Here is a 22,605-nt window from a genome sequence, read left to right on the forward strand (position 1 = left end):
AAGTCCACTTTCCATTGATGAAGTGGTGAACCAACTATTAAATTTGCATTGCTCATCTTGAGCACTGCAAGACAGTATATTCCTGGGGTACAGTGCTGGGGGAATATGGCTCTGGTGCCTTTCTCTGTGTGATTCATGAGTGGCTCTGGGAGCATTCATGCAATCTAGCTCGGTGTGGGTCTCCACAAGCGGTTGTGCTGAGTGATAACAGCCTGGAGGGGCTTGCTGCTTGTCACTAGCAACGCATTGTGAGAGACAGCCCAAGCTGGAGAGAGGTAAGGTGGCACAGCAGTCCCACAGTCCAAGGAAGCACCCCGGGGATCCTGTCAGTTTCTTATTGCCCAGTCCCCACAGAGCACATCACTAATGGGCAACTTTATGTGACTGGATCCACCCCTGCTCCACTCAATGTGCAGAACCACACAGACAGCTAAGGAACTTGGAGAGGGGGGATGTGTCCAGATTAAATGCAAGGTCGGAGATGCATAACTGAGTTCCATTGTCTACATCAAGATACCATAAAAGGCTTGAAGATTAGGCTGAGTATTTCACTGTTCCTGCTCCAAAAGTTATCTAATCATGTCAATTATGAGGAGAGGGTTTGGGTTTTTTAATATTTTGTAACATTTCCTTATAATTATTGTAGCTGGCCAGTACACCAAAACCGCAGGGTGCCAGTAGTGTGCCTGGTGTGCCACAACTCAGGCAAGCATTATAGGTGTCTGAGCAGCTAGACCTCGTAGGTGCTAACCCTGGTGGGTCCCAGTAATCATTCAGACATGGCTGAGCGAGTGTATTTTAGTAGGGCTGGCAGGAAAAGGAAAGTAAGCCTCTTTACCTAGAATATCTGCAAAAACAGTTCAAAGTAACAGTTCCTGTTTGAGTCCTTGGGCAGTACAATTGAGAGTTAGAGGCCTCTTCACACCAAGTGTCTTGCAAACAGGGGCTTGCAAATTTCCAGCCCAGGCTCAGCTAGCGTCTCTCATTGGGGCCCCTCTGCACCAGCCCCCTGCCCAGCCCCCACTGCTCCCCCAACTCCCACACAGACCTGCACCCAACTGTATCACCTGACAGTTACAACCTGTTCCACATGTAGGTCTATCCACAGTCCCAGGGGCTTCTCTACCGCTCTCTGCTACCATGCAGCTCCCACTCCAAGAGCCAGGCCACTTCCTGGTTCAGTACCTTTCCCTTTATCTGGCCTGTGGAAGGGGAAATGCAAGGGAGGGGAGCTGATGGGAGTTGTAGTCCCCTGCTTTGCAGATCCATCACATACGCTCTTTTTGAATTTGGTTCAGGGTTCAAAAACCCACACACAAGAGCTCAAAGAGGAGGAGGGAGGGGACCAACTAAACCTCAATTCTGAATTATTTAAAATTGACCAGTCAAATAGCTAACTCTCAGCTTTGTTTCTATAGGTATTGCACCAGGAGCCTGAGCTCTTATTTGCTAAACTTGGCCTTTTTTTTAAAAAAAAAAAAAACATGTGAACTGCTTGATTCAGATGGCTATAGACAGTATATGCTTTTTACATACTGCCATGTGCATTCCCATAATTTTCAGGAGTTTGCACACTGTTCAGCTACTGACACTGCACAAAGGTAATAGATGATCAACATAATCATGGAGTATCACAATTCCTCATGCTATAGTGAAGAACACTAGCTGAGAGAGGTCTATACAGTTTACATATAAGGCAATAGCATAATATAATAATTAGCAGGTTACATGTTTATATACTATTTCCATTACCAGCTATAATTGGAGCTAGCCAAACTGGGTCCATACCAGACCCAGCCTTACCAAAGGTGGCTCATAGGCCAAAGGGTGTGAGAGTAGCTTACCCAATGTTTGCACTCCCTGAAGCTTTATAGCAAGAGCAGCACATGAAGAAGACAACAGACCAACACAGATAAGGAAAAGCAGAGAAAGATTGAAGGTTTAAAAAAATCAGAGCAAGGAGAAAACATAGAAAAAATAAAAGTTTAAAAAAACCACGAAATGAGAAAAGTAAAATCCCAAACATTTTGCTAAAACGTAGGTGTGTATTTGCAGAATTTACTTATTTTTCACAAAGATAAAGGTGTTTCAAGACTACGTGATATTCCTTCTGCTCCTCCCAATTCCTGCTGCACTCTTCTTTTTTTTTTTCATTTCTCCTTTCTCTTTGGAAGTCACTGCTATTTGGCACCTCAGTGTGTGTTTCTTGGGCCACAAGGTTTCCCCACTTTTGCCATAAACATACATACAGCACATATAAACAAGTCATCATTAATAGATAACTCCAGCCTTTTCAGAAAATAACCACCTTTAAAAATACTATTTGCCTGAATACAAGATACCCTCATACTCTTCAAACTAAATGACTGATTGATGGGTAATAGCATTTGCTTTGATAGAATCAGGCTGCCATCTAGTTTGTTGTTCTTGTTCTTCTGTCTAAACAGTAGCGTACTGATCAGATCTGTAATTCTTTAAAGCATGTCAAACAAAGCAGAAAAACTTTAATCATTTCTTATGCTGAATGGATTTGTTGATTTGGCCAATTTAAGTAAAATGAGGAACAAATTAAAGAGAGTACAGAAGGCTAGTGCATAAAATGCCTTTGCTGACTCCTGAAACTGACAGATAATCAAGCTTCTCGGAAAAACTAATCAACCGTTTTTGGCAAGAGGATGAAGACAGGTACCAGAAGGGAAGTGCAAGTTTCCCATGTCCCATTTGTGCTACAGCTTTTCATACTGGCTGGGAGTGTGACAGGAGTACCCTCTTGGAGGAACAATACAACTTCTTATTGTTGTCAGAGTTCAAGGTACAATCCACACCAGTTAGGGGTTTAGTCACTGACTGCCCTGTAACCCTGAGTGCCTCAAATGCATTCTTACTGAAACTCTCTGCCCGGGACATTCACAGTCAGCAACACTCATGCAGGTCACACGCTGAGTGCCAGCATATAACTGCAGACCCTGGTCCAGCAACTCTGACCTCAGCAGCCAGCCAGCAACACACCACACTCCCTAGTCTCTAGCAGTCTTGGTTACTACTTAGGGGGTGAATACAACACATTCCCAGTCCCAAATTTTCCCAGAACTGCATGCTCTGTAATGTCCAGCCCCCTCCTGGACAGTTCAGAAAAATAATAAGGTTTATTTGTTCCTTTAAAGACACAAAAGCACATCTCAGCTTGTTGACTTAATTGGGATAAATACACTCTTCCATTTGAACAGCACTGGATTGGTTTACAGCAGGGGTCGGTAACCTATAGCACGCATGCCAAAGATGGCACGCTGCTGCCTGCCGAGTCCCAGCCACCAGCCCCGCTTAGCCCGCTGCCAAACCCAGGCCGGGACCCCGGCAGGCAGCAGCGTGCCTTTAAAAATTCTGCCAGCCCCGGCCCGCTCTTCTCCGCCCCCCCTCTCCCGGGGCAGGGTGAAGAAGCTTGGTCCTGCCGGCTCCCACTGCAAGGCAGGCAAGCTCCCAACCGCCTCTTCCCCCAGCGTGCTGGGTTCCTGCCCTTCCTCCTCTCCCTCCCTGCCGTCGATCAGCTGATGGCCCTTGCGAGCTAGAGGGAGAAGCAGAGCCCCAACGCCCTGGGAGGAGGCGGAGAAGAGGTGGGGACGGGGAGGGGGTTGGAATCAGGGCATATCCCCTCCAGCCCCCTGCCATAAGCTGCTCAGGACAGGAGGCTGGGAGCACCCCACGACCCCAGCCCACATCCCCAGCCCTCTGCCCTGACCCCTGCACCTCCCCACACACCCTCCCAGCCCTCTGCCCTGACCCTTGCACCCCCCCACACACACACCCAGCCCTCTGCCCTGACCTCTGCACCCCCCACGACCCCAGCCCTGACTCCAGCACCCCCACACACACACCCAGACCCCCCACAGCTCTTGCCCTGACTCCTGCACCCCCTCACATGCCCCCAGCCCTCTGCCCTGACTCCTGCATCCTCCTCACACACACCCAGCCCCCTGCCCTGACTACTGCACTCCCCACTCACACCCAGCACCCCCACACCCTATGTCCTGACTCTTGCACCCCCTACATTCCCACCCCAACCCCTCGCACCAAATGGGAGCTGCCCAGGTAAGCACTCCACCCCCAAACCTCCTGCCCCCAACCCTGAGCCCCCTCCCTCATTCTAGCTCCTGGCCAGATCCTACACCCCAACCCCCAGCCCTGTGCTCAGTACACTCAGTGCAGTATTATTGCTGATTTTTTTTAAGTTATTGAATAGCAAACGGAATAGATTTTTCTAGCTGTGCAAGTTAAAGAACCAGCTTCATAAGGATATATTTGAAAACAGAAGAATGAAACCAAATATCTTGACAAATATACTTTAATTACAGGACAATTGGAGATGATACAATTCTAACTGAATCTCAGAGAAAAGGAATGCTGACTTTTCTTCGCCATCCTTCGTATTTGACCTAACAGTTCAGCTGTTAAACTCAGCATTTCCTGTCAAAAGTCAAAACACAGTCAAAAACATGATCTTTTCATAACATGTGAATTGCCTTTTGTGTCTTGCAAGTAGATGTCTTCTTCTTTGGCATTTTGCTGCAGAGAAGATTTAAAGATGTTCTCCAACAAACATTTCTTTTTATCGTCTCACTTTTTACAGTCAACTGCTGTTATTGTCAAAGATTCCAATGTTTTCTTATAAATTTACTTTAACAAAGCAGGCACAAATTCAGAGAAAAGCTCAGTAAGTCCTGCAGCTTCAAATTCCTTTTGTAGCTCATCCAAAGTTGAATATTCTTTGACTTCAAATGCCTGAAACCTACATTGTACAAGAAAATACATGAATATGCCTAGATTTGTCACAATGTAATTATCAAGTCGGTTGCTTTTCTATCTGCAATACTACTAAATTATACCTTTTATGCTCTGTCTGTACTTTTGTTTCACACAGTACACTAATCATTTTCTCTTTGCATTTCTTTCCACTTGAGTCCACATCTACCTTAGAGGTTTTCTGAAGAATCAAGTATTCCTAAATGACAAAAAAATCAAGAGTATGAAATGTCAGCTATAACATCTTGGAGATATACTTTAAGATCTATTCTACATGCACAGAGACTATTTCAGAACATTCCAAACAAACTTGGAAAGTGCTCATCCCAAGTATACAGAGCCTGATCGGATTTGACAGGATTACTCTCAGTGCATAAAATTAAGCACATTCTTAAATGCTCTGATGGACTGGCGCTTCACAAAGGAAAACGTCGTTCTAGCACAGAGGTTCTCAAACGGGTCAAAAGGTAATTACATGGGGGGTCACTAGCTGTCAGCCTCCACCCCAAACCCCGCTTTGCCTCCAGCATTTATAATGGGGTTAAAGGTGTTTTTAATTTACAGGGAGGGGTCGCACTCAGAGGCTTGCTATGTGAAAAGGGTCGCCAGTACAAAAATTTGAGACCCACTGTTCTAGTAAGGCCAAAGAGATAAGACCTCAAAAGTGTTCAGTATAAGCTCATAGCATTCTGAGTGATAGAAACACTTATGTTATTAATCTTTCACCACAGGTTTTCTGAATTGGACTAATATAAAAAAAACAATTATTAAATGCTTGGAGCTGCCTCAGAAATGGCAATATGCCTACGCTCAAGTGAGCTACAGTTCAATATAGACTTCCTCTCCTTTTTTGATCCATATGCTAAAAGACAGGTTTCAGAGTAACAGCCGTGTTAGTCTGTATTCGCAAAAAGAAAAGGAGTACTTGTGGCACCTTAGAGACTAACCAATTTATTTGAGCATAAGCTTTCGTGAGCTAAGAGACTAAGCACACTGTAGCGATAACACATACAGAATCTGAAATTATTTGGTTTTGATGGGCGCAGATCAGACAACTTAACTGGGGAGGGAAGAAGGCACCAAGCTGACAGAAGGAGAGGTTACTCATCTTGTAGTAACTTGAATTCTTCTGTTCTCCCTACATGGAGTGCACTTCAGTTCCTTCAGGTTGCACTTGCACTCAGAACCAGAGATTTTTCTCTAGCGGTGTCTGTGTCGTCCACTCACATGCCTTCACCCTCCTCGTGCTCCTACTAAGGCAATAAAGGGGACCGCTGCCATTTTAGTTCCTTCTTTACTGTTTGTTCCCAGTAGGGGGAAGCCAGGTACCAGGAAAGGAGGGTGGGTAGTGCACTATACATAGGGACAACACATCTCAGAGAACTCAAGTCACCCCAAGGTAGGAATCCCTCCTTTTTTGAGTGATTGTCTCTATGTGTAGTGCAATTCAAGTGATTCCCAAGCAGGAGCTTTATGAAGACTCCAGGCATTGACCTCCTATGATACAACAGACTGCAGAACTGTCCTGTGATACAACAGACTGCAGAGGCATCAGAAGCAGCTGCTTGCACCAGTGCATAGTGTTTAGTAAAACCATGAACAGAACTCCAAGCTGCTGCTCTGCAGATGTCAGTAATAGGAACATCTCTAAGGGAAGCTAACAATACTGCATTAGCTCTATTCGGGTGAGTTTTTACACTGCCCTCAAGAGAGACGTTCATCTCATAGCAGAAAAGGATGCACCCTGAAATCCATTTTGACAGCCTCGGGGAGGAAATGGCCTTTCCTTTCATACAGTCCATGAATGAGACAAAACAGTTTAGAGGACTTTCGGGAAAGTCTTATTCTGTGCAGGCAGAAGGCAAGAGCCCTATGCACGTCCAGTGAGTGCCACACTGCTTCTTCTCCTTTACTAGAGGAGAGTTGAGGGTAAAACACAGGTAGATGGATACTTTGGTTGATGTGAAAGTCTGACACCACCTTCGGGACAAACTTAGGATGCAGCTCCTCAGAAACCTTGTCTTTATGCAACACTGTACAGGAATGGTAAGTCATGAGCACCCCAAGCTCCCTGACTTTTCTGGCCAGCACAATATTAACCAAAATTCTACCTTCATAGAAAGAAGTAACAGAGAGCAGAATCCCATGTCTCAAACGGAGGGCTGATAAAATAAGGTTCAAGTCCCAGGATGGTACCAGTTTTGATACCAAAGGGAAGTCTTAAACCCTTCAGGACACGGGCAGTGACTGAGTGGGAAAATACAGAGTAGACGTCTATTGGAAAATGAAACAAGCTGATGGCCAACAGGTGTACTTGGAGGAAGCTAATAGGTAACACCAAATATTGTAAGGACAAGAGGTAGCCCAGTATGTCTGGGGTCTTAGCCTGTAAAGGGGAAATTCCTTGTTGTTTACACAACAACATAAACCTATTCCACTTCACTTTATAACATCTCCTGGTACAGTACTTTCTACTGCTACTCAGGATGTCCTGGACTTCAGATGAAAGGGCCCTCTCTAACTCCAACAGCTTCCAAATACTATGTCCTCAGATGAAGCATGACTGGGTTGAGAAGGCTAGTCCATCCTTTGTCCTGGGTTAGTATCTGATGTATCAGGGGAAGATAGACAGGTCAGGCTGATAGCTGCAGAAGCACCGGGTACAAGACTTGTCAGGCTCAAGCTGCCACTATAAGGATGACTTGTGTTTTGTCGGGGCAACAATCAAGGTAAGAGGGGAATCAGGGGGAATGTGTACCACAAGACTCCCAAACATTGTATAAGAAACATGTCACCCAGAGAGCCCAGGCTACAACCACCTCTGGAACAGAACTCCTTGCACTTATGGTTCAGATGGAACACAAACAGGTCCATGGATAGAAGACCCCGCACCTGGAACACCACCTACAGAGTTACATCATGCAGCTCCCACTCATGTTCTGTGGAGAAAGATCTACTCAGAGAATCTGCCAGGTGTTATGGATCACAGGGAGGTGGACGGCAGTTAGGGTAATCTGCATGGGAATACACCAGTCCCAAAGGGCAATGGCCTCTGTGCAGAGCTGTGAGGAGTGTGCTCATTGATATAACAGCCTGCCATAATGTTATCTGATAGTACTTGGACTGACTATCTGCAGATGCAAGAAAGGAATTGTTTGCAGGCCAATCTGATTGCTGTTAGCTCCAACACACTGAAATGAAGCATAGATCCCCGAGTGGACCACGTTCTTTAGGCAACCTGACCCTCCGGAGGTGCACCCCCAACCTAAATGGGATGCAGCTGTGGTGATAGGCCTTGTTGGGAACAGTAGGTTGAATGTTACCCCCATTACGCACACCTTGCTCTGTCCTCCCATGAAGTAAGGGAGGTTAAGACCTTGTGGGAATCATATCAAGCAAGTCAAGACTGTACTTGTCTGAAGTGTAAACAGGCCACAGCCAGCCTTGTAAACATCTGAGATGAAGCCTCATGAATGGGGTCACATAAGTGCTCATGGCCATATGACCCACCATGCAGGTGTCATGCAGGATCGGACAGATGCTCTGGAGCTCAAAAGATTTGTACGAGCCTGATGATGGAGAGGAAGCAGTCATCTGGCAAGTATGCTGTAATAGCACCCAACCTTGCCCTGATGAATTCTATCAACTATAAGGGTTCCAGGGTGGACTTTTCCAGGGTCACTCTGAGGTCCAGCATTCTGGTTGCATCCCACATTTCCTGGTAAGATTGCACTTTAGCGGTCAGTCATCTAGGTAAGGGTAAACAATTTCCTGTTGCCAGTGAAAGTGAACTTCTACCACCAATAATACCTTAGTAAACATGCACACTGCCGTCAAAAGCCCAAAAGGAGAGGACCTTGGAGGGATAGTGCTGTTGTCTGGCCAAAAATCTTAGGAATTTCCTGTGTGCCAGCTGAATGCCTACATAAAAGTAGGCACCTCTGAGACTGAGGGCTGTGAATCAATTGTCTAGATCTAGTGATGGGATAATAGATGACAGGGTCACATTCCTGAACTTTACACAGTGGATAAACTTGTTCAGTTCCCTGAGGTCCAGAATGAGTCTCCATCCCCTGTTTTCTTGTGGACAAGGAACTATCTTGAGTAGAATCCCTTTCCCCTTGCTGCTGGAGATACTAGTTCTATTGCCTCCAGTTCCATTTTCCCTCATGCAGAAGAATCCTCTTGTGAGAGGGGTCCCTGAAGAGGGTGGGGAGGGGGATGAGATTGGGCAGGGAAGAGAACTGGATGATGTATCTTGAGGAGGTGACCTCTAGCATCCATTTGTCCACTGTGATTTCTGTAGTAGGAAAGTCAACCTCCAGAGGAGGGGAAAAAGCAGAGAGGTTGTGTAGATCTGGAGGGACAGTTGGTGTACAGCTCTCAAAGGTCCCATCAAACACTGGTTTCAAGGATAGCAGAGGTTGGAACATGAACAGTTGTTGACTTTTGGCACCCTATGTGTCTGAAGCTCCTCTGGGATTCCCAAGGAGAAGAGCCATGACAAGTATCTCATCACCATAGCAGTCGCAATGTATCTTGCCAGTGTGTCAGTCACGTAGGGCACTCTGAAGTGCTGATCTCGTTACCAGCCTACTTTTATCAATCAGGGCATGGAACTGGTTTTTAACATCCTGAGGAATCTCCACAGCGAAGCTGGTAAAGATGGTGAAATCATATCTGGTCATTAGAGTTTGGCAGTTGGAAATTCAGAATTGTAGGCAGGCTGAGGAATACTCCCTTCTCCCAAAGAGGTCAGGCCTCTTAGCTTCTTTCTCATGCAGATTAGACCTAGATTGTTTCTGTCTAGTATTCCTGGTGGTCACTGACACCATCAAGGAGTTGGGAGATGGATGAAAGAATAAGTATTCTAACCCAGTGGTTCTCAAAGCCGGTCCGCCGCTTGTTTAGGGAAAGCCCCGGCGGGCCGGACTGGTTTGTTTACCTGCCGCGTCTGCAGGTTTGGCCTATCGCGGCTCCCACTGGCTGCGGTTCGCCGCTCCAGGCCAGTGGGGGCTGCAGGAAGCGGCACAGGCCAAAGGACATGCTGGCCGCCCTTCCCACAGCCCCCATTGGCCTGGAGCGGCGAACCGCAGCCAGTGGGAGCCGCGATCAGCCGAACCTGCAGACGCGGCAGGTAAACAAACCGGTCCGGCCTGCAGAGGCTTTCCCTGAACAAGTGGCGGACTGGCTTTGAGAACCACTGTTCTAACCCATTCATTGGTACAAAATACCTTTTTTCAGACTGCTTGGACACTGATGCACTTATGGCAGCTGTATGTCTGAGGGCCTTGGCAGGTTCGAGGATGGCCTTAATTATAGGAAGAGCCACTCTGCTTGGACCCAAACTATGTAAAACGTGCAGCAGTTTGTGTGATGCTTCCTGGACCTCTTCAAGAGGAATCTGAAGTGACTGTCGTTCTGCTAATTAAGTCCTGAAAGGCTTTGGGATAGTCACAGTGCAGCTGGGAAGTTAGAATCACCACGTCATGAGAGCGAGAAGAGGACAAAGTCACAGAAAGATTCTCTCCCCTCACTCCTCTTCCTCATGCTGCTGGAGCTGTGGCTCTTGAAGAGGTAGATAAAGCTCCTATTCTACTCTGGAAGCCCTAGAGTCCCTCAGGTCTTCACTATCACGGGGTTGATATATTGGACAGAGATCTTGCGAGTCTTCCAGGACACAATACTGCCATTGTAGGATCTAACTGCTCAGAACCAGCTCCCAGGGTATTGGGTACCAGTGGCTGTAGGGAGGTTATTTTCTAGAATTAGAATAGTAAGATGTGCTGGACACTCCTGATATTGTCTGGGCTGAATCCTCTCCAGGAGCCTCTCTGGGCAGGGTGTCTATCATAGTCTTCTTCCAATTCCAAAGTTTCTGATCCTGGATCCAGTAGGGGAGCATTCAGTACCAGAGGAGGCAGAGATGGCTTGCCTCTATTCGCTAACAGTACCAAAGACAGTCTGGCTCAACCCCTGCATGACGGCAGGGATGGAAAAGTGTACTGAACTGATAATTGGTATTCGCTGGAGTCCTGGTTCCAGCCATTAAAGCCTAGAGAGGGTGCAATGACACTGGTTCCAGGAGCAGCAGACGATCTTCTAGATCCAGGAGGCAAACTGGAGTTGATAGAGAGGTCTCCACTGCTCAGATTTCCAAAGAGGATGCCCTATCCAACAGTAACAACAAGGGTTTTGGTGCTGAAGAAGCAGCCCTCGTATTAGTGGATGCTGCGGTTTTGCCCTTAGAAGAAGTCCCACTCTGGAGCACAAAGCATGCAATGACTTGGTATGGGTCAGGGACTTCTGCCTCTTTTTAGAGGACCTGGATGGGGAACCTTCCCTCTTGTCCTTATGAGAGCACTTATGTCTCCCTTCCACACCCCACCTTACCCCGCGTCTGCCCTAGCCCTGCTCTCCAGAGTCTCTCAGAGCCAGGGAAGTGAGGGTGGGGAAGCAGAGGTCTTGAAACCACTCAGAACTGAAGAAGAAGAGGGGCCACTCCCGCCTTCTTCAGGTAGTAATACAGGTGGTCTCCCCACTAAGAGGTTGCTCCTGCCTTCATGGCTTGCTCCATCAGGAACTTGCAGCACCAATACTTCCTGGACGCTTTAGTCCTACTCAGGAACCACCTACAGATACTGCACCTGGAAGGGATATGCTCTTCCCCAGGCAGTACAGACCAGCGTTGGGATAATCTGTGACTGGGAATGACTTGTAGCACATATCGTAGCTCCTAAAGCTGAGGATCCTTGGCATACTTCACACAACTGTTGGAAGGCTGGGGCAGGGCAGATATGGAAAATGTCTCCTCACCTCAAAGGGGGATTCCCAAGGGAACCAACCTTTAGAACTATCTCCTAATGAACTAAATTAAGAAAATTAGCTAAAAAGTATTTTGAACAGGAAAAGGCTGAAGTAGTCAGCACAAACACTGACGCTCCATCCTAAAGCATAAGTGGTAAAAAGGAACTAAGATGGTGGTGGTTTGGCAACCCCCTTTATTCCTTTGGTGAAGAGCACAACAAGAGCTTTGGTGCATGCACAAACCACATGGACACTGCTAGAGAAAAATCCCCAGCCCTCAGCGCATGCACAACCTGAAGGAACAAAAGTATACTACACATAGGGGCAATCAATCGAAGAAATAATAGTTCATTCTATTGAGTGTAAGTCTATATTTTTAAGGGGTTTACTTTTCCCAGATAACATGAACTCATATAGTCATTTTATATCATATTCCTCCACACATCCTTACCAATGGGAAAAAACAACTAAGATTTTATCAAAACACAGTATATTTTAGTAATTTTCCAGTCATTTTAAGATATCCCCCACTTCTGCTCCTGCAAGTACAAAACTCCTATTGGCCTTAGAGATGCTTTTTGTTTTGTTTTTTAAAAAACACAGCATTTATAATCCAAGACTTTTCAGATTAGTGATGATGAAAGATGAGGTAAAGACAGCCACTGAAAGAAAACTGGAGCTTGCAGGAATAAAGAAATGACTGGCCTATGTATGCCCCAATCATCAGTCAACCTGCTTCCAAAATTGGTAATGTTAGAAAAACAAACACAAGGTATTCTATTCAAACACACAGCTCTCAGCAGTAAATCAATAGGACTAGTCAACATTCAATGTTTTTGCACCTTAATGCCGGTTCTGTCTCCTTGCAGAAGAATCAGTATCATATTGCCCATAAACATCAGTCTTCCAGTCAGCCTTAGATCTGAAGTCCATTTTTCCACAGTTTTGACATATTTTGCCTTAGCTCTCATGTGATCTAAATGCAAAAGGATAGTCCATATACCATCCTCTGTATTTATGCATCTTGACAAAGTACTTTTTTCATTGCAAATTGAAGTTTCTGATTGCCCAATGATGTGCTTAATATTCTGTTGTATCCAGAGGACCAGCTCATGTACCATGGGTTCAGAAAGATGTCTCTTGGCTTGCTCAAGTAATCTTTCTTTCACATCCTTACACTGTGCCCTTGTAAGCTGTTCTGAATTAATGGAGATATTCGGCAGGCTTGAGGGATAACTGACCGGCAAGTGAAATGACAGCTTTAACAGTATATCTGAATCCAAAAGTCCTTTCACGCTGGTTTGAATTCTTAATATGATTCCATCTGTCTCTGGAAGGCATCCAAGAATAATCATAAACTGCATATAAATTACAAACTTCAGTAGCACGTAAGTAAGTTAATACATTATTTTCTTTCTTAAAAAATGCAATTCAAGTGACTAATACTCTTCATAGAAAATTTCTGAAGTCTCTTACAACTCGTGACTTAAGCTGCAAGTCTCTTGCTTACATGAAATCCTGAATGAAATATTTGCATTCCATTCTAGCAGGAAAGTTATTAACATATTCTAAGAAAGAGAGTCTTGACAAGTCAATAACACAAACGATTTTCTCACAAGTAAAAATTTGTATGAGGGGAGCAACAATGAGGGCAACTGAAATAAAGATTTTTTTCAGAAGCACTCAGCATTGTCTTAACTCTGCTCCTACCAAAGCTGATAGGAGTTTTACTATCAAATTCAGTGGGAGTGAGGTTAGGCCAATGGTGAGTACTTGTGAAGATTCCACCTTTAAAGAACAGTTCTACACTAAAAATAACATTCTGGGGTTCCATGTTCTCAGTGACTTCCAGACCAAATTTTCTCAATTTACAAGTTAAAAGGTGTTTTTTCCAAACTCTTTCTTGGATTCAAGTCAAGCTTCGTTTGTGGCTCATCATGAGTAATAAAGGTTCTGAAGGCCAAATTCTATCCACAGTTATACTTATACAGCCTTCAGTGTAGTTGGACAGTTAGGCACCCAAACAACTTTAACTCTGCTCTGTAGTGACACTATAAGAAAACAATATTGAATAGATCTTCAAAAATCTAGTTAATCTCAGCTGGACTGACAAACACTAAAATACCTCCATCATATTCATACGGTTGTTGCTTGATGTCACTACAGGGAAGAGTTAAGGTTGTTTGAGTTTCCTAATTGTGTGTTTCCATATCTTAACATGTTTAGATTTCTTTGAAGTTGAACCTTAGCTCTGAATTTTCAATGTTTACAACAGTTGGTTTGGGAGAATGATGATAACATTTCTGTAGTGCATTTTACCCTAAATTACTTGTATGCATTCTCAATCTTAACTCCCTCAAAATAGTTTTTTGTTAGTTTGGTGGGTGGGTTTGGTTTGGTGTTTTTTTGGCCTGGAAATATTTTAGAGCAAAAATCATACTTGAAGGGACATTTTCGAGTAAGTAATGTACAGACCTTGCTCCATGCTAGAGTTGGGATAAAATGACTCTAGACAGCATTACAGTTTGATTCCCACATACGTATAAAACTGACTGTCACATAATAAGTCACATAAACAAAGGCAGTGAAATTGGAAATTGCATATACAATTATTTCTGTTATAAAACCCTTTTTTGACTAAGATATGGTTCAAAGAGAAATAAAACAAAACTTCATTACATAAAAAGAGGGGACAAAGACCTAATCAGGCTACAAAGCAATAAGAGAAAAAGAGGGTATTCAATAAAAGAAGCTCTTCCTCAGATCATCTCTCCTTCAACCTTTTGATGTATTCCAAACACTTCACCCCATTTCTTAAAGAATTGCTAAAATGTCAAGTTGTTTTTAAAATGAGGGCAAGAGGAGACAGATTTGAAAGGCAGAGTAAAGCTTACTTAAGTTTCAGATGAGTTCTTTTGAAGTGACCTGTCTTCTCAGTGCCCTTGTTTTACTTTCCCTTACATGATAGGCAGTTGAAGAATGTCTAATTGTCATTGCTGACACTGCCAACCAACCTCAGTGCCCTCTATAACATAACAGTTGAGCCCTGTTTAATAAGTGAAACAGCCTGAAAATGATCTGGACACTCTTAAAAGAGATCAGCCAGAGTTTTGTTTCCAAAGCCCCATCCTGGTTCATATGCAGAACCCTCCATAACACTGTAGTAGGAAAGGAAAAGGAAAAGGAAAAGGAAAAGGAAAAGGAAAAGGAAAAGGAAAAGGAAAGAACCAAGCCCTTCATACCGAATGATCAAACACTAACATTACATTCAGAAAGGTCTCCAAACTCTCTCAGTCATCCTCATTCTGAATAAAAACACAGGGCCAAATCCACCAGTGGCACCAGCAGATGCAAATCCACTGAATTCAGTTGAATTGTACCGTCTTATGCTGATAGTTTGTTTGGCACCTGAGTACTAATACCAGGATTTCCAAAAGTGCCTGTGGGCATTAAGGGCCAGATTTTTAAAGGCATTTAGGCACCTAACTCCCATTTAACAGCCCAATCCACATTCGCCTTCAAAAGGACTCCTTTGAAAATCCCAGCCTTTACAGTTTTTTAGAAGCAAATTTAGTGTTCATGAAAGGTGAAGGTTGAGAGCAGATTAAAGTCTCCAGATCTGTGCCTAACATAGACATATCCAGGCTCTCCCTCTACAGGCAGCAGCCCGCTGGCCAAGCAGTTGCTGGCCCACAACACTTCCAATGAACCTCAACCCTGACCTAGAAAGATTGCTTCTCAGGGTAAGAGATGAGTTCAGTATTCATCCCCCTTCAGTCCTTGGCCTCTCTGCTGAAATTGCCCATTATTATTATTATTATTATTATTATTATTATTTGTTTTATTATTGTGAGATGTTTGTGTATAGTTCACATTTGTTTGTTCTCTCTCTCTGTATACATATAATTTCATAAACAGTTAATAGGGAAAAATATTATTTGTTTTGTAGTAGCGCTAGGCTCTGTACATACATATACACACACGACAAACCCTGCCCTGAAGAGTTTATAGTCTAAATACTATAATGTGTAATTACAATCTAAGTAACTATGATGGTAGTTTTGTATAACATGGACAACTGGACAATAAGAACTATAATGAGATCGTCATTTTGTCTCACACACATCACTAAATAGCAATCAATGGTAATTACTTGGTCATTACCACCTTAGGTCAGACTCAAACTGGAAAAGGGCTCTATATTCCATTTCCAATCTTTGAGTCACACAGTCCTCCCCTCCCCACTCTGCTTTCTGACTGAAACAATTTATATTATATTCATAACAAAGCATAAGAGTTCACCATTAATGTCCAAACTCTCTGGGCTGACATGAAGGGGGAGGAATCCTCACACAGACCACAGTTCTGCTATGGAGTCTCTATACAGCCTTCTCATTGGGGAGACAGGAAGATCCATCTAGCAGCAGATTCTCCAGCTTTATCACTGGCCTCCCTGTGCCCCCAACATCTTGTGTACTGCCACACAGGGACCTGGCACATACTTTAGCTCTCTACTGCACATGGGATAACCTGCACATCCTTCTCACTCTAGCCTCTGTCAGCACAACAGGTACATTGCCAGCAAAAGTGAAGGCTGTATTTGCCCCTAATAGGACTAAGCATTTTTATAAAAAAAGAAAAGGAGTACTTGTGGCACCTTAGAGACTAACCAATTTATTTGAGCATGAGCTTTCGTGAGCTACAGCTCACTTCATCGGATGCATACCGTGGAAACTGCAGCAGACTTTCCACGGTATGCATCCGATGAAGTGAGCTGTAGCTCACGAAAGCTCATGCTCAAATAAATTGGTTAGTCTCTAAGGTGCCACAAGTACTCCTTTTCTTTTTGCGAATTCAGACTAACACGGCTGTTACTCTGAAACCTGTCATTATGCAAAGCATTTTTATATTCCTCTCCTTGAACCATCTTACTTAACAGTGTTGCCAGTGAATTTTAAAGCTCAGACACTAAAATCAATTGGAGAAAAATTCATTTCCTGTTTAATTACTGCAACAGAAAAAGATGTTGCCATTCTGGTAATCCTACCATGTTTTTTTTTCACTAATTTGTAGTCCCAGATCTCACTGACTCAGAAGTAACTGATAGGGAGACAGACAAGCCAATCTTACCCCTCCAGCAAGAATCTCATGCTGCAGCGATCACATCCTTAAACCTACGACAATCTCACACCTTTCACTGTGGGAAATACATTGCTGTGATGGTGCACTAATCTGAAAGAAGCATCACAGCAGCAAATCTAGAGGCGTATCACTCTGAGCCATCATGAAAAAGGGCAATAAAAACCAGCCACACTCATTTACGTCTGCTGGAGGCAGTTACTTTTAAACAGAGGACTCGTGCAAAATCTTTGTGGTCTTAGAATTTTTAAAAAAATCTAAGTATATTTACAGTTGATTTAACCATGATATTGGCCCTTTTATACACTCAGGTTGTAGACTGCTTGCAGCACAAAGACAGCAAATGATCAGCACCCTTCACAAATGTATTCTACAGAAACTGTTCCTATGTTCGCACAAACTACAGCACCTGAGTTGACTTCATATCAAAATGTGACAGCTGAAATAAAGAGCAGCATATTACCATTCTGATGACATTTAATGTGCTAATAAAACTGAGCCCAGTACAATTTTTTTCAAACATGTCGTCCTTCCCCTTCCCACTTACCCCTAGCATGCTTATCAGTAAATTCAGCTCTGGCATACTTCAGATTTTTTTTTTATGTTCCATGTCAGCCAGAGAGATCCCCTCCTCCTCTGCCAAAACACACTGTATGCAACACATACATTCCATTTTTAACTCAGAAACTACCTACAAAAGTACAAGCTTTGAATATGTACATATATTTTTATTGCAAGATTACCAAACAAACTAGAAAGAAGACAGTGGATTAACTAGTAAATTATGGAATTTTATCTGTAATATTAATCCTTCCAAAGAGGCATGTAAAGTAAGAGAGACATACTGTAATTAGCTCATTTAAATTAATCAACACATCATTTTTAATAAAAAACATCTTTTGCATGTTGAGCACATCATTGTTAAACCTTGGAAAGCTAAAGGTTTTAGTCTACCAAGAGATGTGCAAGAGCTTCTCCTCACATCCCTCAAAACCATCAGTCCCTAAAGGCCCCTTTTCTGACCATGTAAATCAACCCAGGAATAACCTAAATTTCTCAGAGATCACATCATTTAACACAGAAACCTTAATGTAAAGTATCTCTGTGCACTGTTTATTAGTGACAAGTTGTATTATCAGAGAAAATTAAGCATAAGCAAATAGCATAATATAATAAATAACATAAGCTGTAAAACCTTAGTTTGCACAAACTCAGGGATTCTGCATCTCTAATCCAAAAGAGCTGGAATTTCCCTACAAAATCAATCAATTACAAAACAATGTCCACACCCAAAGTGTTTTTCAGATTCCAGTGGAGAATGCTAGAGATCAGTCTGAGAAATAAGAGACCAATGGATCGTAAATAGAGCTTGGTTAAAAGCCATGCAAAGTCATATAACATTAAGGTAATTTAAATCTAGGAAGGCTTTTGAGCCTTTTACATTGAATCACTTATGAACATCTGAGACTATTCTCTCTATATATGAAAAAAGGCACAACAACTCTAATAGAATCCAAGAAATACATGAGTGCGCAATATTTGGGAAAGACTGGTATTTTAATATAATAACCCACTAAATTAGTTAACTACAGTCTGGATGCTACAGTTTAAAATCATGCTTGGAATAATTTTTCTGAAAAATCCAATTTTTGTTTTTTAAAAATTAAACTTCAACTGTTTCAGTTAAAATGTTTTAGCTAAGATGTTTTAAAACCATGACTTTTAATTCTAGTCTAGGAAAACTTTAATGTGTGTCATGTCAAGGGTACCCAGTTACAATACAATTCTATTTTGCAGCGCAGACAGATCATTAAAAGTGCCCCTGAATCGTGCTAATTCCTTTGGCTGTCTAAGAGTTTGTGTACAAACTACCACTGAAGTAACTCAATCAGTTTAAATCACACCTTTTATTTTGGTGCAAGTCTGTGTGTGGACATACATTTCATAATAAAACTGTCTTACTTTGATTTAGTTTAAGTCAATACCCTACTGATTTAATTTCAGAGGAACAGCCGTGTTAGTCTGTATTCGCAAAAAGAAAAGGAGTACTTGTGGCACCTTAGAGACTAACGAATTTATTTGAGCATGAGCTTTCGTGAGCTACAGCTCACTTCATCTGATGAAGTGAGCTGTAGCTCACGAAAGCTCATGCTCAAATAAATTCGTTAGTCTCTAAGGTGCCACAAGTACTCCTTTTCTTTCTACTGATTTAAGTTAACTGAAAGAAAAGTGACATGGTAAGTGAGGTAATATCTTTTAATAGACCAACTCCTGTTGGTGGAAGATACAAGCTTTCAAGCTACATGGAGCTCTTCTTTAAGAGCATCCACACAGAAACTTGCACCAAAATAACAAAGACATGAATTAAAACCAGTTAAGTTATTTCAGTCCCAGTATGCTTGTAGATAAACTCTAAGGCTTGATCATGGTTTGGGGATAAAGCTATGATCTTCTTTAAACGGGGTCCTGCAGCTCTGATTGTAACTGTAGGGTAGGCCCCTTTATATCACTCCAGCAGCATAAAGGGATCTTCACATGGGTAAAAATGGCCCTCTCAGAATCTCCTATGTGCAGGGGCCACCCTGGAGGCTCTAACAGAACTAGTGTAATGGCTCTACATTTACCCTGCTCCCAAGCCGCCAGCACAGGGGGCCTGACCAGAGTGCACCACACTATGGCTATTCTCTGCTTCCCCAGGGCTCATAGGGAGTCCTGGGAAGCAGAGCATAAATTACAGAAGACCTGAGGATGGTCTAACTTACACCAAGCAGACCCCATGCAGTTCAAGAATATGGGGAACACAAACGTGCACAAAGCCACCTGTGATCACTGCACCAAGTGTAGGGCAGGAGTGACTGAGATTCAGGCCCCATGTGCGTAATGATAACTACCACCTATTAAACATTATACAATGCTATGTGGCCTCCAAGCCCTGTTACTTATCTGAAGTATAACTGCTTATCAAGTTAGTTTGTTACTGGCAGGTAGCAAATTCAGACTGGTGTCATCAGCCTATTGTTATTTACTGAATGCAGGTGAAATGCTGGGAACTAGAGGAGATAGCAAATTGTGACAGGAGAGTGACACCCATTAGGATTTACCCTGTGCCAGAGATGCAAACAGTAAAGATACATGGTAGGAAATTTACAGGCAAAAGACACCTTTCTGAATTTGCTACCACTAATAAAAGGCAAGAGATTACATGAGTACTTACAGTAGCATTTTTTGTGATGGGAAAACATGCAAAAATAGATCAAGATGTCAGAATTTGCTATGAGAAGCAAATTCTGACAGTCACGCATTTTATAATGCTACAGTCCAGAGAAACTAAGTGTTTCTCCAACATATTGGAAGCATATTTTATGGGCATTCGTATTGTTTAGTAGCCTAATAGTGAACTTCAGCAAAGCACCACAGAGGAGTCTAGGGTTCTTCAGAGGTGGCTGGCAGCAGAAAAGAATCCTTAGCTCAGCTCACAAGCAGATGCTAGGAGACAGGTACAATACAAGGGGTAGTGCTTGCTGTGAGGGTATATTATGGAAAGGTTTTTAATTTTCATAGATATTAGAGACCTCTTAGATCATCCAGTCTATTGCCCTGACAGCACAAACCTGGAGAGAAAGTGCATCCAATATTAAACAGACAAAAAAAGGAACCTGATAAAAAAGGAACAAGCCTGGGAAAATCATTAAGGGGTATGGAACAGCTTCCATTTGAGAAGAAATTAAAAAGATTGAGACTGTTCATCTTATAAAAGAGACAGCTAAGGGGGATATGAGAGAGGTCTATAAAATCATGAATGGTATGTATGGATAAAGTAAATAAGGAAGTGTTTTTATGACTTCACATAATACACGAACCAGGAGTCACTCAATAAAATTAATAGGCAGCAGGTTTAAAACATACAGAAGTACTTCTTCACACAACACACAGTCAACCTGTGGAACTAATTCCCAGGGGATGTTGTGAAGGCCAGAAGTATAAGTGGAGTTTAAAAAAGAATTAGAAAAGTTGAGGGAGGACAGGTCCATCAATGGCAATTAGCCAGGATGGCCAGCAACACAACCCATGCTCTGGATGCCCTAAACCTCTGCCTGCCAGAAGCTGGGAACAGATGGATCACTCTGTAACTGTCCTGTTCATTCTCTCTGAAGCATCTGGCATCAGCCACTGGCAGAAGACAGGACACTGGGGTCGACGGACCACTCCCCGACCTTATAATCCACAGAACAGCAAAGAGTTAAAGGAACAAGATACCAGTCTTCCAGGGGAGAAGACACCCGAGGAGGTATCCCTTAGAACTTGTCTGACAATGCTTTCCACAGACCAGCACAACATCCTGCACAGGATGGGACCCCTGAATCCAGGACAGACTTGGCAAAAGTCTGCCTAGGACTGGGTGGGAAAGGGGGAGCTATGCCAAATACTGGCCGGATTAGACACCCACCACCTCTGCCCCATCCCACCTTCACTGACCTGCTCACCCACTACAACTGATAGGAAATCTCCACGGACACTCAACCCGCGAAGGGGCCAAGTCAGTGGGCAGGAAAGGAAAGGAGGCGGGGAAGGGGGCAGTGGGGGACTTGCTACGAAGTGCTGCCTAGCGGTCAGGGGCTACCGGCTACTCGGCCTGGGGCAAAGTGGCATGTCTGCGGGGAGGGGACCGGGGGCTGCGGAAACAAGCGCTGCCGTGCGGCCTGACCCAGCCTCGCCCCACGGGACCCGCGCAGGCCGGGGGCTCCCAGCTCCCCGAGCAGGGTCTGCGCCGCTGCGGGTCGGGCCGTGCGGGCAGCCGGCACAGCAGCCCCACCTGCGGCCGTGACAATCACCTGACACCGCCAGCACCGCGCACTCATCCGGCTGGCAGTAAATAGCCGTCAGAGCCGACAGCTCCTCCAGGGCCAGCGCCGACATGGCGACCACCAGCCCCTGCCAAGCGCTCCGAGGCCTGCTGGGGCGGCCTGCACAGGCCTCTTCCCCTTCCGCCGTCGCTAGAACCCGCCTCCGCCCTGCGGCGGCGTGAGCCGGACCAGCGGCCGCCAGGGGGCGCCCTGGCCCCTCCCCTCCTGTCGCAGCCGCCGCAGGTCAGTGAGCCGGCCGGGCGGAGCGAGCCGCCTCCCTCGTCACCTTCCCAGCGCGGCTCTCGGTGCAATGGCCCCGCTCCGCCAGAGGGGGGCATTCCAAGGCAACGGGCTTACTGGCCGCAGAGCGCCTTTGGTGGGCCTTGTTCGCGTACAGCTCTGCCGCCTCCTTGTTGGTGGCCTTGGACAAACTCCTTGAACCTCTCTGGGCCTCAGGCTACTCCTCTCTACCATGGGGATAAAAACATTTATCAGCCTCCCAGGAGCGTCGTGAGGCTTAAGCAGTGAACAAAGCTAGCAAAGTGCTTTGAGACAGGCCATGAAAAGCAACATTTGGTACTAAACAGTAATAATAAAAATAAATAGTCAAAGCAGGGGATTATAGTGATTATCTGGTAGCAAATGCTATAGTTGAAATGTCCAGTGAGGGGAAAGAGACTGCAGGGCACCTAGGACTTTTGCCTCAGAGATCAAGTATGGTTTGTGGAATCCTAAACTGTCAGTGAGTGGCTTTTCTAATGCCCCCATCTGAATGGACACTTCCCTATATTTAGTGCTGAATCAGCTTAGTAGAGCCAGAGCCAGTTGTCAGACTTATTTCCTTTTTTAAATTGTTGCCTTTAATCAACATAGTGATAGCATTAACAAAATTCTTCTAAAACCATTAATTCCAAATATTATTGTTTGTATTGCATTGGCATTTTGTGAACCAAACCATCATGCTGTGCGAGACATAGTAAGAGACGGGTACGTATCCTGTAGAATTTACAATCTAAAG

General features: G+C 44.1%; 1 protein-coding gene across 3 annotated transcripts; it reads right to left on the reverse strand.

Annotated features, from left to right (window-relative positions):
* Positions 1-4,323: 4,323 nt before the first annotated feature.
* On the reverse strand, positions 4,324-21,784 carry RWDD3 (RWD domain containing 3). 3 transcript variants are annotated; one of them, XM_048860054.2, is made up of 4 exons: positions 21,576-21,784; positions 12,447-12,934; positions 4,881-4,996; positions 4,324-4,783 (listed from the first exon to the last, which is right to left on the reverse strand). In XM_048860054.2, the coding sequence occupies exons 1-4, from the start codon at positions 21,658-21,660 to the stop codon at positions 4,669-4,671; spliced, it is 804 nt and encodes a 267-aa protein (XP_048716011.1). In that variant the 5' UTR covers positions 21,661-21,784; the 3' UTR covers positions 4,324-4,668. The 3 variants fall into 3 exon arrangements, with proteins under 3 accessions (XP_048716011.1, XP_048716012.1, XP_048716013.1); XM_048860055.2 differs by having other exon boundaries at positions 12,447-12,962; positions 21,576-21,755; XM_048860056.2 differs by having other exon boundaries at positions 21,557-21,755.
* Positions 21,785-22,605: the final 821 nt, after the last annotated feature.

Source organism: Caretta caretta, chromosome 8 (assembly GCF_965140235.1).
Source record: "Caretta caretta isolate rCarCar2 chromosome 8, rCarCar1.hap1, whole genome shotgun sequence".
Classification (NCBI taxonomy): Eukaryota; Metazoa; Chordata; order Testudines; family Cheloniidae; genus Caretta; species Caretta caretta.